Here is a 12,905-nt window from a genome sequence, read left to right on the forward strand (position 1 = left end):
AGGGAGACAGAATCTGAAGCAGGCTCCGTGTTGTCAGTGCAAAGCCCAATGCGGGGCTTGAAACCATGAACTAGGAGATCATGACCTGAACCAAAGTCGTTTGCTTAACTGACTGAGCCACCCAGGCACCTCCCGTCCCCTCACCCCCTCCCTGCCATCCCACCACCGAGAATATTTTTAAACAGGTGATCTGGGGTGTGTGGCTGGCTCAGTCAGTACAGCATGATACTCTTGATCTTGAGTTCAAGCCCCACCTTGGGTGTGGAGCCTACTTAAAAAATAATAAACAAATGATGGGTTTACTTATTGATGGGAAAATGTAACTTGAAGTATCCATCAGGCTAACTGCCTTTCTTCTCCCTTCCACGGAAAGTGGTTTGTTTTCTATTTCTAGTCAAATGTTTTACATAGAAATAGGACAGAAAATTCAAATTTATCTTTTAACATTTTATTTTGAAATAATTTCAAACGTACATAAAAGTTACAACAGTATTACAGAAACACATTCCCTTTACCCTGTGTATTAGCTATCTACAGCTACGTTACAAATTACCCCAAAACTAAGTGGCTTAAAACAAGTACTTTTAAAAAAAAATGTTTTTTTAATGTTTATTTATTTTTGAGAGAGACAGAGACAGAGCGTGAGCAGGGGAGGGGCAGAGAGAGAGAGGGAGACACAGAATTCGGAGCAGGCTCCAGGCTCTGAGCTGTCAGCACAGAGCCCAACACAGGGCTTGAACTCACAGACCACGAGATCATGACCTGAGCTGAAGTCGGATGCTCAACCGACTGAGCCGCCCAGGCGCCCCTAAAACAAGTACTTTTTATCTTACAGTTTCCGAGGGTCAGAGAACCCGGAGTGGGTAATCTAGGTGTTCCTAGCTCGGGGTTCCTGAAGTTGCAGTCAGGATGTTGGCATGGGTTGCAGTCAGCTAAAGGCTTAACCAGGACTGGAGGATCTGCTTCCAAGACTACTCACATATCTGCTGGTAGGGGGCCTTAGTTTCTGGACACCTAGATCTGACCACAGGCTGTTGGCAGTGTCCTGACATGGCAGCTGGCTTCCCCCAGACTTGGGCCCACAGTGAATGAACAAGACCTAGCTAGAAGATACCATGCTTTTATGACCTACCCTCTGAAGTCAATGGTGTCACTTCTCCTATATCCTATTAGAAAAGAGTCACTCAGCCCAGCCCTACACTCAAGGGGAGGAGAATCAGACCCCATCTCTTCCAGAGAAGAGTATCAGTGAACTTGGGAACATATCTTAAAACCACCATTCCCAAATACACTATTTTTAAATAATTTGCCATTTTGTCACTCTTACCTTCTCCTCACATATATAAACATGTTATTTCCTAACTATTTGAGCGTAGGTAACATGCATCACATCGCTTCACTCAAGACTTCAATGTATTATGTAAGAAAAGGGATATTCTCTTAGCTAACAATAGAGTTAGGAAAATCTGACTTTTAACATGGGTGATACTCCAATCTGTAGTCCATATTCCACTTGTGTCAACTGTCGTTTCTATAATAGCCCCCCCCCCCCCCATTGATTTTTAAAAGCAATAGTAAAACAAGTAGTAGGTTACATAGTGTGACATGACATAGCTTATGTAAGTTTTTTATTGGCAGGGAATAAAGAAAAGGTCCTGGAACAGGCAGGCTCCACTTTGGGGTGGCAGTGGCTGAGCACGAAGACAACATACTGTTTCTGAAAAACCAGTTTATCTTTATCCCTTCAGTTACCCACTATTTCTGGAAAACGATTTCAACTGTTCCCTTCGGTTCCCGTCCTGGTTAGAATACAGTTGGGAGATAGCTCTAATAGTTCAAGAAGCCTGGTGAGAACTCCAGGGCAACCATTTATCAGCCGTATTTCCATGAGCAGGTAACTTTCAGAAACTTACATTTCTTTATCTGTGAAGACGGACTATAAGGGTCTCTATCGCCCAGGGCTGTTGTGAGAACCAAGCGAGCTGATGAAAGGAGAACACCGGCTGGCGCCAGCCGAGAGCCTAGCGGCTTCCCTCTGGGCTTCCCTCCCCGCGCGGCGAACGCACCGCGACCGAGAAGGCGGGGCGGTGTCACGTGGGTGGGGCGGGGCGGGCTCCTCCGCTGATCGCACGATGTGACGCGCCGCCGGAGGCAGGCCGGGCCCTCAAGATGGCGGCGGGCGCCCCGAGCGGCTCGGCCCGGCAGTAGCGGCGGGACGGCACTCGCCGCTGGGGCCGGCCGCCCCGGGAGTGGCTGCAGCAGCGCCAGGAGTCGAGGATGGTAAAATGACCCAGGGGAAGAAGAAGAAACGGGCCGCGAACCGCAGTATCATGCTGGCCAAGAAGATCATCATTAAGGACGGAGGCACGGTGAGCTGGGGTACCGCGCTGGGGAGCGTCCCTCGGGGCTCCCCATCCCATCTCTGTCCCCCACGCCGCCGCCACCAGCCTCCCTGAGTGCCCCTGCCCTCCCCCACCCTGTCGGCGGTGCCGGTGTCTCAGTCTCCAGGGCCCTCTCGCCTCTGCTCCGGGGGGCTTTCCTCCCTCGCCCCGGCCTGCGGCCTCCGGGGCCCGTCCTCTTGGGGAAGCCGCTTTCCTCTCCCGCACCTGCCGCCCTTTCCTCCGGCGGCCCCTGGAGGCCCTTCGGCCTCGAGCCCCACGTGCGCCTCCGCCGCGGGCTGGAATTGACGCGGGGCTCTCCAGCCGGCCGGCTCCCCGAGTCGCCCCGGCGGGGCTGGTCCCGCCGCGCCCCTCGCCACCGCAGCCTTGCCTTCGCCGCCGGGCCCCGCGCCGCCGTCGCTGCGCTTTCGAAGGTGCTGGGAGCTATCCCTGGCTTCCCATATGTTTCTAGCCGGGCGGTATCTGGTGCGACGACCCCGCTGGGGCTCCTTAGTGCCTTGGCTTTCTTCTTCCACCTGGTTCTGGGTCAGTGCTCCTGCTCTTAGCTTCTTCCAGTGCGGTAAACACTGTCAGAAGGTGGGCTTTCCTCTTCACTTCCCGGAGTCTCAAGCGTGACGGAGGACACCCGGGGCCTAGACTTAAATCATCTGGTTTCCAAAGAACACATACCACTCTGTTGTTTTAAAATCACCTCCTTTATTTTAAAATAAAAGCCGCTAAATAGAATTATCATGGTCTGAGGATTAGAAGACACTTTGAAAGGAAGACAGAGGGTAAGAAATTGTGCTTTTTAGAAACAGTTGTCATCACACAATAAACTTTATGCAGTGTGCTGTAGTTAACCAGCAGGGGACGTAGGATTTTTAACTGAAAATTTAACTCGCCTATACTTTTATATACTGAAATTTCTATGTTGCTACACTCTCCGGTCTTTGTTGCATTCTTTGCTATCACATTCTGAAATAGAATGCAAAGGTAAAATACCCGTTTCACTTTCCTGCAGAAATGATTCTTTTTATTCCGTATTTCTGTTTATTCCAACATATTTGTATGTGTATGTATATAATTGGAGCCCTCATCAACTGCTAGCATAGTGCTAAATATGTACAGTAATTAGGCCACCCCTGAGGATTTGCTGAATTCATTTGAAATAAATGACAAAGGTTTTTTGTTTTGTTTTGTTTTTGACATTTCAGAATAGGGGCCCCATCAATATGCTGCTAATATATTTAGAAGGCTTGGGACATAGGCAACAATTTCAGAATCTCCTTTTAGCTAACTCTAAAAATAATTAGATGTCATAGCTTTGACATTTGGTGAAAAAGAAACTTCAAGTCCTTGGATCTTTTTGTTGTACTTGATTAATTAGGACATTACTTTGATTAAATCACTTATGAATAGTCAGGGCCCTTTTGATGAAGTTGGTTCAAACTACTATGTATGGAGAGACATAGCATGAAAGAATACTGGTAGTCTCTTAACCAACAGGACTTGATATTTTTAAGTTCTATATAAAATCTATAAAATAGAAGCAACAAAGGATTGTATTTTATAAAAGCAAGTGATTTTTAAGATCAGTATTCTTTGCAAAAGAATGAAGCTCTGATCAAGAAACACATCTTTTTTCTTGAGGTAAAGTTCAGTTGTGTTACCTCTTTGGAGTTTCATTCCATTCGCTTTACAGCAGATGCTTTTGTTCCAAATCCTAGGAGATTTGGAAGAGATTATTATTTTTTATCTTGTTATTAAAGTTGTAGTGAATTCATAGCTTGTTTTTGGAGGTAAAATACAATTTTTTTTTACACTGGCAGTAAGTTTTTAAGAGGGCACATAGAATAAATGAAAGCTTTTCTTGAGAACTATGGGCATGTGGGTATTATTATTTGTCATCTTTATACACTTATGTTGCACTTTCCAATCTAAAAGCACTGGACACCTCTTTAGAATAGAAACTTGGTTAATGCATATTTTAATTTTATGGGGCCTAATATGAATTTAAAGTGATAAAAACACATTTAAAGTGATTTTTAAAAATGTGCTAGCACATTCCTAGTGTTTTTATTGTAATTTTATTTATTCCTATATTGATTATATGTATATGTATAGATGGAATATTTATATCTCTAGAAATATCAGTAATTTTTTGCAGTATTTGTGTTTTAACCTACTCTAGCTGTAAATGGAAAATAGTATAACTATTATAGTTTTTTAAATTTTAACATGGCATTTGCTTTTCTGCCTCCCTACTTATAATTGGTCAGACTACCCTTAACGTTTTTTAAAGAAAGGGAATAAATTGCCGTTTGGTATTGGTGTGTGTGTGTTTAAGTTCAGCTTGTGGATGGATTCATTTAGAGGCAAGTGTCTTAGACTATATGGTCATCCTTGACCATCTCTGAACAGTATTTCAGGTCCATGGCCAATGATACTGATCTGATTCCCTTCCATTTTCTTTCTAGTGTTCAACAATGTTAATAAAATTATTTTGCTTCTTCTTGCTAATGACATCTTTGTAAGTCTGACTAATGAATGTTAATATTTATAAACAAAACTAATAGTTGTTAATGATTTGTCAAAAACTTAGATTTGTTACCATTTTTGACAGTTGAAGAAGTGAACCCTTCTAAATGAACCAGGTTAATCATAAGTTACTGTTTTTCTTTTCTTGAAATTGTATTTGATTAGGCTCTGAAACCAGAGTCAGGCTAACTAATACTTGCCCGTTTGAGTTGTATACAGTTAAGGGAAATTACATGAAGGTGTGTGATTCTGTGTCAGGAGTTCTTAACTTGGGTCTGTACACCCTGCAGTCATTTGCAAAATTTTCTTTGACTATCGTTTTTTTTGAGAGAGATTCCCAGAAGAGTCCATACCTCCCCAAAGTTTAAGACCGGTTGTCCTATTTGAAAACAACATGCATAACTACAAAATACTTCCACAGGTTAAATTCAGTAAATATGTATTTACTCATTTCCTGTATACCATTTTACTGATGTAAGTAATTGTAGCATTACTGGTGAATTTGCTTTCTGAAGCATCCATATGTAGAAATAGTCTTTGGTTACAAGTTTTAATGTATGTGGCATTTTGATGTATCCTTTAGTGCAGACCATTAAGTCAGTTGAATTAAATGACATTTTAGAATACTTTCAGTTTTGTTGTTAAATTCTTACCGTGTATTACCAGATTGTTTGTAAACATTCCTGTTGGAGGCTAAGAGCTAAGGAGTTACATTCGTGAGTTATTTATTTGTGTCATCAAAAACAGAATTTTTAAATTATTTTTGAAGTTTGCTTATGTTTTTACATGATCTTTACTGTTTTGTTAATACAGTTGTGAGATTGCATCTCTGACAAAGAGAAAAATGTCCAATTTTTTCACAAATAAATTGGTGAAATGACTTAAAGATTTGATAGAAAGCACAGCATGTGTGAATTAATTTGTTGGAAGTACCTGAAAAAAGTAAAAAAAATGGGTATTTGCAAAACGAAATATACCCAGAGAAGCAGAACACCAGATTTTTTTTTGTAACTCCGATTTTAAGTACATAAGTCAGAGTCACCACCGTTTCAAAAGTCTAAACTTAAGCTCTGATCCGTCGCATCCTTCACCTACAAAGATGGCTGAGGCAGTTGCAGGATAGCTCTTCTTAGTCCCCAGAGAGCCGCTAAGTAAACAGCCTCTAATTGCTAGCATACAAGCCATGAGGAGGGCCATGGTGCCTTCAAACAGCAACTGTTCTTCGAAGTCACTAGCCCATGCCTGGAAACATCAGGATGCATGTACCATCTTTGGCAAGCTTGTAGCAGGCAGTACCATGAATGACTTACCTCCTTTTCTCCATTGTGTGCTGCAGCATTTGCTTTAGCTTAGTATGTTTGGGGATAAATTAGTAAGCAGTTTTTTCAGATTATATATCCAGTTCATCCTAATATAGTTTGCAGACCTACTTCCCAATAATCATAGCATCTGCAGAAATTCACTAACAGTTGAACTGTAACTCATTTACAGCTACCAAAGTTTGAAGTTTAAGTAAAAAGAAGAGCTTTTTCTGGGTAGCATTCTGACAAGTATATATATGATTTACGTTTTTCAATTATTTAAAAATTCAAGTTGTCTTTTAGCATTATTTTGAATTAAAAGTGTCAAAGAAACATTTGACAGTTGCAGCCAGGATATATCCAGCTTCCTGAAATGGTTTGGTCTCTTTGAGGGCCAAATGTAGTAGCTTATTCTAAATAATGGGTCTACTTTCTCAATAATGTGTAAAAGCAATTATGAATTCTACCACATGAAATACTACCTTGTTAGTGAGTTCAGTTTGTGGTCATTTGAACCATGTAACACATTAGATGTTCATGGGGATAGGCACTTAATGTAATGATGGCTTACCTTGAGTTAGCAGTTACATCTTTTCCTCCTCAGAATGGAGAAGTAGATTGTCATGTTGCTTAATCTTTTCAGAATTTACCACAAAGTAGGGTGCATGGCTGGCTCAGTTGTGGAGTGTGTGACTCTTGATCTTGGGGTTGTAAGTTCAAGCCCCATGTCGGATGTAGAGATTACTTAAAAATAAATCCTTAAAAAAAAATTTACTGCAAAGTAATACAATCTTAAACTCTAGTTTGTTTTTTTTAACAGTAAAATTTGGTCTCATCCTAATTTTGTTAAACGTGTTTAAGAAGTATATTTAATTTCTATTTCAGAGTAATCTTTTTTAAAAATTAATTTTTCTTTTTTTTAAGTAGGCCTCAGGCCCAGCACAGAGCCCAATTCAGGGCCTGAACTCAGGACCCTGAGCTCAAGACCTGAGATGAGATGAAGGGTCCGACGCTTGACCAACTGAGCCACCCAGGCACCCCTAGGAGCAATTTAACCAAAACCTCTTCACTTTTGTGATAACATACAAATATTAAATATGTGTCTTTAAAATTGATCTGTAGCCTCTCAGTAAAATCTAAAGTCTCACTGCAAATTGAGCCAAAATGGTTTACTTAATGAGTATAATAGTGTAGCAACATGTTTATGGTGATTCATACTTCCAGGAAATTAAGGATTGGTTTTGTTTTCTTTTTGCTCTACAAAACTAATGGATCTCGCTTTGCTTGATTAAAGTCAGAGGAAATAAGAAAACACCACTTGACTTTGTGAGAAAGGAAACATGATGCCTGCTTACATTTTCTCTAGTTATGCCATAATGTGTCAGTATCCCATGAAAGCAGCTTTGTAGTTACAGGGTTTTTTTTTAATGTTCTTCCATGAAAAGCTACAATTCTTAGATGCCTGTAACTAAGCACCTTTGTATTTTTTGTGTGTAAGACTTTTACATGATGTTATTTTAGCTTAGTTACGTATCATTCAGAGGAAATTCAAAGTTTCTTTTTGAAGCTATATTTTACTCTCATTTTAATTGTTTTTAAAGTTTATTTATTTTTGAGACAGAGAGAGAGCAGCTGAAGGGCAGAGAGAGAGGAAGAGAGAGGATCCCAAGCAGGCTCTGCATTGTCAGTGCAGAACCTGACGCAGGGCTTGAACTCATGAACCCTGAGATCATGACCTGAGCCAAAACCAAGAGCCAGACGCTTAACTGACTGTGCCACCTAGGTGCCCCTACCCTCATTTTTGATTGATAACTTGTCTGTATTAAATTTTAAGATCAATGGGGCGCCTGGGTGGCGCAGTCGGTTAAGCGTCCGACTTCAGCCAGGTCACGATCTCGCGGTCCGTGAGTTCGAGCCCCGCGTCGGGCTCTGGGCTGATGGCTCAGAGTCTGGAGCCTGCTTCCGATTCTGTGTCTCCCTCTCTCTCTGCCCCTCCCCCGTTCATGCTCTGTCTCTCTCTGTCCCAAAAAAATAAATCAATGTTAAAAAAAAAATTAAAAAAAAATTTTAAGATCAAAATTATTCTCCCTTATACTTTATTTTTTAAATTTTTATTTACTTGTTTTGAGACAGCAAGCATGAGGAGGGGGAGGGGCAGAGGGAGAGGGAGAGAGAGAATCTTAAGCAGGCTCCATGCTTAGCACAGAGCCTGACTTGGGGCTCCATCTCATGACCATGAGATCATGACCTGAGCCAAGATCAAGAGTTGGGTGCTTAACTGACTGAGCCACCCAGGTGCCCCTACTTTATTTTGGTTTTTATAATGTTTTTAAAATTTTTCCCAACTTTGGAGAATTTTTAAACTACAGAAAAGTTGCAAAAATAGCATAATGAGTATTCATCTGCCCATCCCACAGATTCACATCACAGATTAACATTTTGCCACATTTTTTTTCTTCTCTTTATATATGCTCACGTTTTTTTTTGTTTTGTTTTGTTTTGAACGATTTGAAGAGTTCGTTGTAGATATCAAGACACTTTACCCCTATAAAACTGAGAATGTATCACCTAAGAAAAAGGATGTTCTCCCACATAACCACAATGTAATTACCACATTTGGGAAATTTTAATGTATTTAAAAAAATTTTTTTTAATGTTTATTTTTGAGAGAGAGCACATGCATGAACAGAGGAGGGGCAGAGAGAGGGAGACACAGAATCTGAAGTAGGATACAGGCTCTGAACTGTCAACACAGAGCCCTATGCGCGACTCAAACCCACGAATCACGAGATCATGACCTGAGTTGAAGTTGGACGCTTAACCGACTGAGCTACCCAGGCGCCCCTGACATTCAGGAAATTTTAACGTTAACATAATAGTATTAAGTAATATATTAGCTGTAGCCACATTTCTCTAATTGTACCTCCTTAATAGTTGTCTTTTTTTGGGTACAGAATTTAATCATTACATTTAGTTGCCATGTCTCTTCAGTCTAGAATAACTTGTTTTTTTATGATATTGACACTTTTTAATAGTTTAAGCCAGTTGTTTTGAAGAATGAGCCTCAGTTTGGCTTATTCTCATTGTTTATTCACATGATAAATTCTGTTTAATAAGTGGGATTATAATGCCCAGTTATAGGTAGAATTAATTCTGTCTTCTGGCCAAAAATCTCTATAAACCCCCAGTTCACACCGATAGATATACAACATAAGTTATTAAAGTCAACATCCTGTATAATAATTGCTGCATTCATAAACCCTATTGACTGGGCAAGCATAGACCCAAAATTTGGGAGCTAGATAAGGATTTAGGTGAGAGATTAATAAATCTCTTCCTGCTGAGAGAGGTAAAGTGACTAACTTAATTTCCCTAGCAGCTCAGTGACTGCATGATTAGGGCTATCAATCAGCCATGGTCATGAAATACCTTTTCTAGACCAGGCATTGTGCTATACATTGGATACTAAAATGGAAAAAAACTGGATCCCTACACTTAAAAGAGTAACAGTCTGTGGTAATGTATTCTGTATAATCACCAAAACCAGCATAGCTGTAGACTTGAGCTCTGGAATTGCCTGGATAGACTCTTATTTGCTGTGTTAGACTATAAAATGGAGGTAACAGTGTCCAATCTGAAAGGTGGTCAGGAAGAGTAAGCAAGATTTTGAATGTAAACCATTATAAGTTTTCAGTAATACTTTCATTACTGTTTTAATCTAGTGTATGTGTGCAATAAATCTGTGTGATAGATGACACAGTGGGATATCAGATATTAGAGTGTAGAGGAGGGTATTAGTAGAGGAAGGTGCAAGTTTAACTAATAATAATTAATAAAAATTTAATAGTCTTTAAATACAGTAATTATACTGAATACCTGTGGTGATAGAAGGGACTTACAGAGTAATTCACTTAAGTTCTACAGACATTTATTAAGCACCTTTGTGCTATGCATGGACCAGATGCTCCAGATCATAGAAAAATAAAGCATAGGGCCTGTCTCAGCAGAAGCCTAGAAAGGTAAGTTTAGGTTAAATAAAATGAAATAAGGACTTTACACAGCGAAATATAAATTTGTGGACGTTACCTAGGATAGAAGAATAAATGATTTTAAAAGGCTTGGCCCAAAGCCTAGATGGTGAAACCATACTTGATTACCAGTAGAAATTATGATTTAGAAAATGGGAATTAGATTGGAGGGTGGAGGTGAAGAAAGGAGATTGTCCCTGACTTCTGAGGTTAAAGCTAGAGGCGACTGTCATGAAACCATCCCTCTATAAGAGAGAAATTACTTACCTGAATGGAGGACTTTTGGTGTAGTAATTATCATGGTTGTAGATGGCATATCTTGGCTTTTGGGGTTGGACATGTGTTTATATTCCGATTTATCTCCTTCAAAATTTTTCACTTGGTACCTCAGAATTCTTTTAGCATCCCTAAATGTTATCTGTTGATATAATCTCATTGTGATCTAAACTCTCTACTCTTGATGCTGTAAACTACTTACTGGTCAGATATTTGCCCCTACTTGTCTATTAATTTCCCCTGGTCTTTCTGGCCAGGCCATGACCCTCGTATTCTTTCTCTAATTGTCCTAGAATTTTGCTTGTGGACAGATATTCCATTAAAACCACTAGTGCTTGTGTCAAAAGTCCCACCTGGAAATATTTGTATTTTAAATCAGTAAAATATTTTTAAAATTTGTCAATTTTATTAAGATCTTGTATTATTTTTGAATTCATTCAAAACAAAAAAGTTGAATATGGATATAATATAGCTCTCAAAATTACCAGTACTTTAGGACAAGCAAGTACCCCTACCTACCCCCCTCATCCCCTCCTTTAAAAAATATACAACACACACACACTTTTTCCTCCCACTTCTGGGAAATAATGAGAGAATGGCTCAGAAGGGGCAAGTATATGCAACTACCTATATTTTTCTATTCTAGTTTTTATCTAGTTTTTCTCTTAAACATTTCCCTTGTATTTAAAGTATAAGCATGCCTATTAAAAAAGATTTAGAAAATTCAGAACAACATAATCAAGTTTATGTCTCTTAAAAGTGCTATCTAATATAATTAACATTCAGATGAGTTTTTGTTTTGCTTTTCATAGTTGAAATTACTCTCTATACACAATTTTATATCCTGCTTTTACTTATTTTTTTTGTTTTTATTTTCCCACTTATATTTTTAAAATTTAACATTGCCATAAGCATTTCCACATATCATTAAAGATTATCCATAAACAGTTTTTGGCTGTATATTATTCTGATTTACACACTGTGATTTGATTATAGATGTTACTAAAGGTTGAACATTTAGATTTCCATATTTCCCACTATAAATGATGCTGCCATGAACATCTTTATGACGGTAGAGCTTTTTCTGAATGTTTAATTATTTCCATAGGATAGAATATTATTAGCTGCTTTTAAAATTATTTGTTTTTATCTATTATATTTTTGTGGTGTCTTAATGTTGTTGTGTTTTCTTATGAATGCTTTACCTAGATATTAATCTTTATTTCTTCCGTATCTTTCTCAATTTGTTGCCTTCAAATTCAGCTAATGTACATGTTTTTCTCAAACTGGTTTGCCAAAAATGTGTTAATCTCTTGTTCTTTCCCCTTTCCTCACTGCCTGACTAAGCCAGACACTGAAATCTTACCTTTTCATCTTTGATCTTCCCTTACTGTCCCCTGCTACATCTAGTCAACCACTGAGTCCTTTTGATTCAACCTCCTGAGTGTTTTTTGTTTCCATTCACTTTGCTCCATCCCTACTACCACTGTCTTATTCTAGTTACTATTACCTCTCTTGTGTGTTTCTTTCTTTTTTTTAATGTTTATTTGTTTTTGGGAGAGAGCATGAGCAGGGAACGGGCAGAGAGGGAGACAGAAGATCTGAAGCAGGCTTTGTGCTACAGCAAAATGCTCAGTGTGGAGCTTGATGCAGGGTTCGATGTGGGGCTTGAACTCATGAACTGTGAGATCATGACCTGAGCCAAAGTCAGATGCTTAACCACTTAACTGACTGAACCACTCAGGCGAGCCCTCACTCCACCCCACCCCCCCGCCATATATTTCTTCAATAGCCTGCTTTCTGGTCTTCCTCCCTCCCTCCCTTTCAAAGTCTTTGCCACAGTGCAGTGCAATTTTAATGTTCCAAGAAGACAGTCCTATGATGTGATGTTACCTTCTGTCTTGAATTGTTTCATTTACCCTGCTGCCTGAAAGTTAAAGGCCTTCATGTGACTTAAGAGACCTTTCTCCAGTCACCGTTTCAGTTTCACCTCTCCTCACCTCGCAGCCTCATCTTTTACCACTCTCCTCCTTAGACATCAGGTACTGAAATAGGTTTTGCTGTTACCTGTGTTCTGGCCTTTGCATATGCTGTTCCCTTTCCCTTTCCCTCAGATGCTCTTGGCCATCATTCCCCTCCACTGACATCCTGCACCCAAACACGTACACATCTGACAATCCCAGTATATTTCCCACTGAACTTTGAAGTCTCAGGTAATATCATTTACCTCCCTGAGAAGCCTTCCCTGACATTTTCCTCAATTGATTGAGTCCTCTTCACTAAAACAGCCACTAAAAAAATTTTTTAATGCTTATTTTTGAGAGTGAGAACGAGCATGAGCAGGGGAGGGGTAGACAGAGAGGGGGACACAAAATCTGAAG

The 12,905-nt window shown here is 39.8% G+C and overlaps 1 protein-coding gene across 1 annotated transcript in view; it reads left to right on the top strand.

The window, feature by feature from the left end:
- Window positions 1-2,132: 2,132 nt before the first annotated feature.
- Window positions 2,133-12,905, top strand: part of SLC71A1 (solute carrier family 71 member 1) — a 45,185-nt gene continuing 34,412 nt past the window's right edge. The window contains exon 1 of the mRNA XM_040471082.1: window positions 2,133-2,369. Within this exon, the coding sequence (XP_040327016.1) occupies window positions 2,286-2,369 (84 nt within the window). The 5' untranslated portion in view covers window positions 2,133-2,285. The remainder of the gene's footprint in view (window positions 2,370-12,905) is intronic.

The sequence above is a fragment of the Herpailurus yagouaroundi genome, unplaced genomic scaffold, assembly GCF_014898765.1.
Source record: "Herpailurus yagouaroundi ecotype Mexico unplaced genomic scaffold, PumYag 77, whole genome shotgun sequence".
NCBI lineage: Eukaryota > Metazoa > Chordata > Mammalia > Carnivora > Felidae > Herpailurus > Herpailurus yagouaroundi.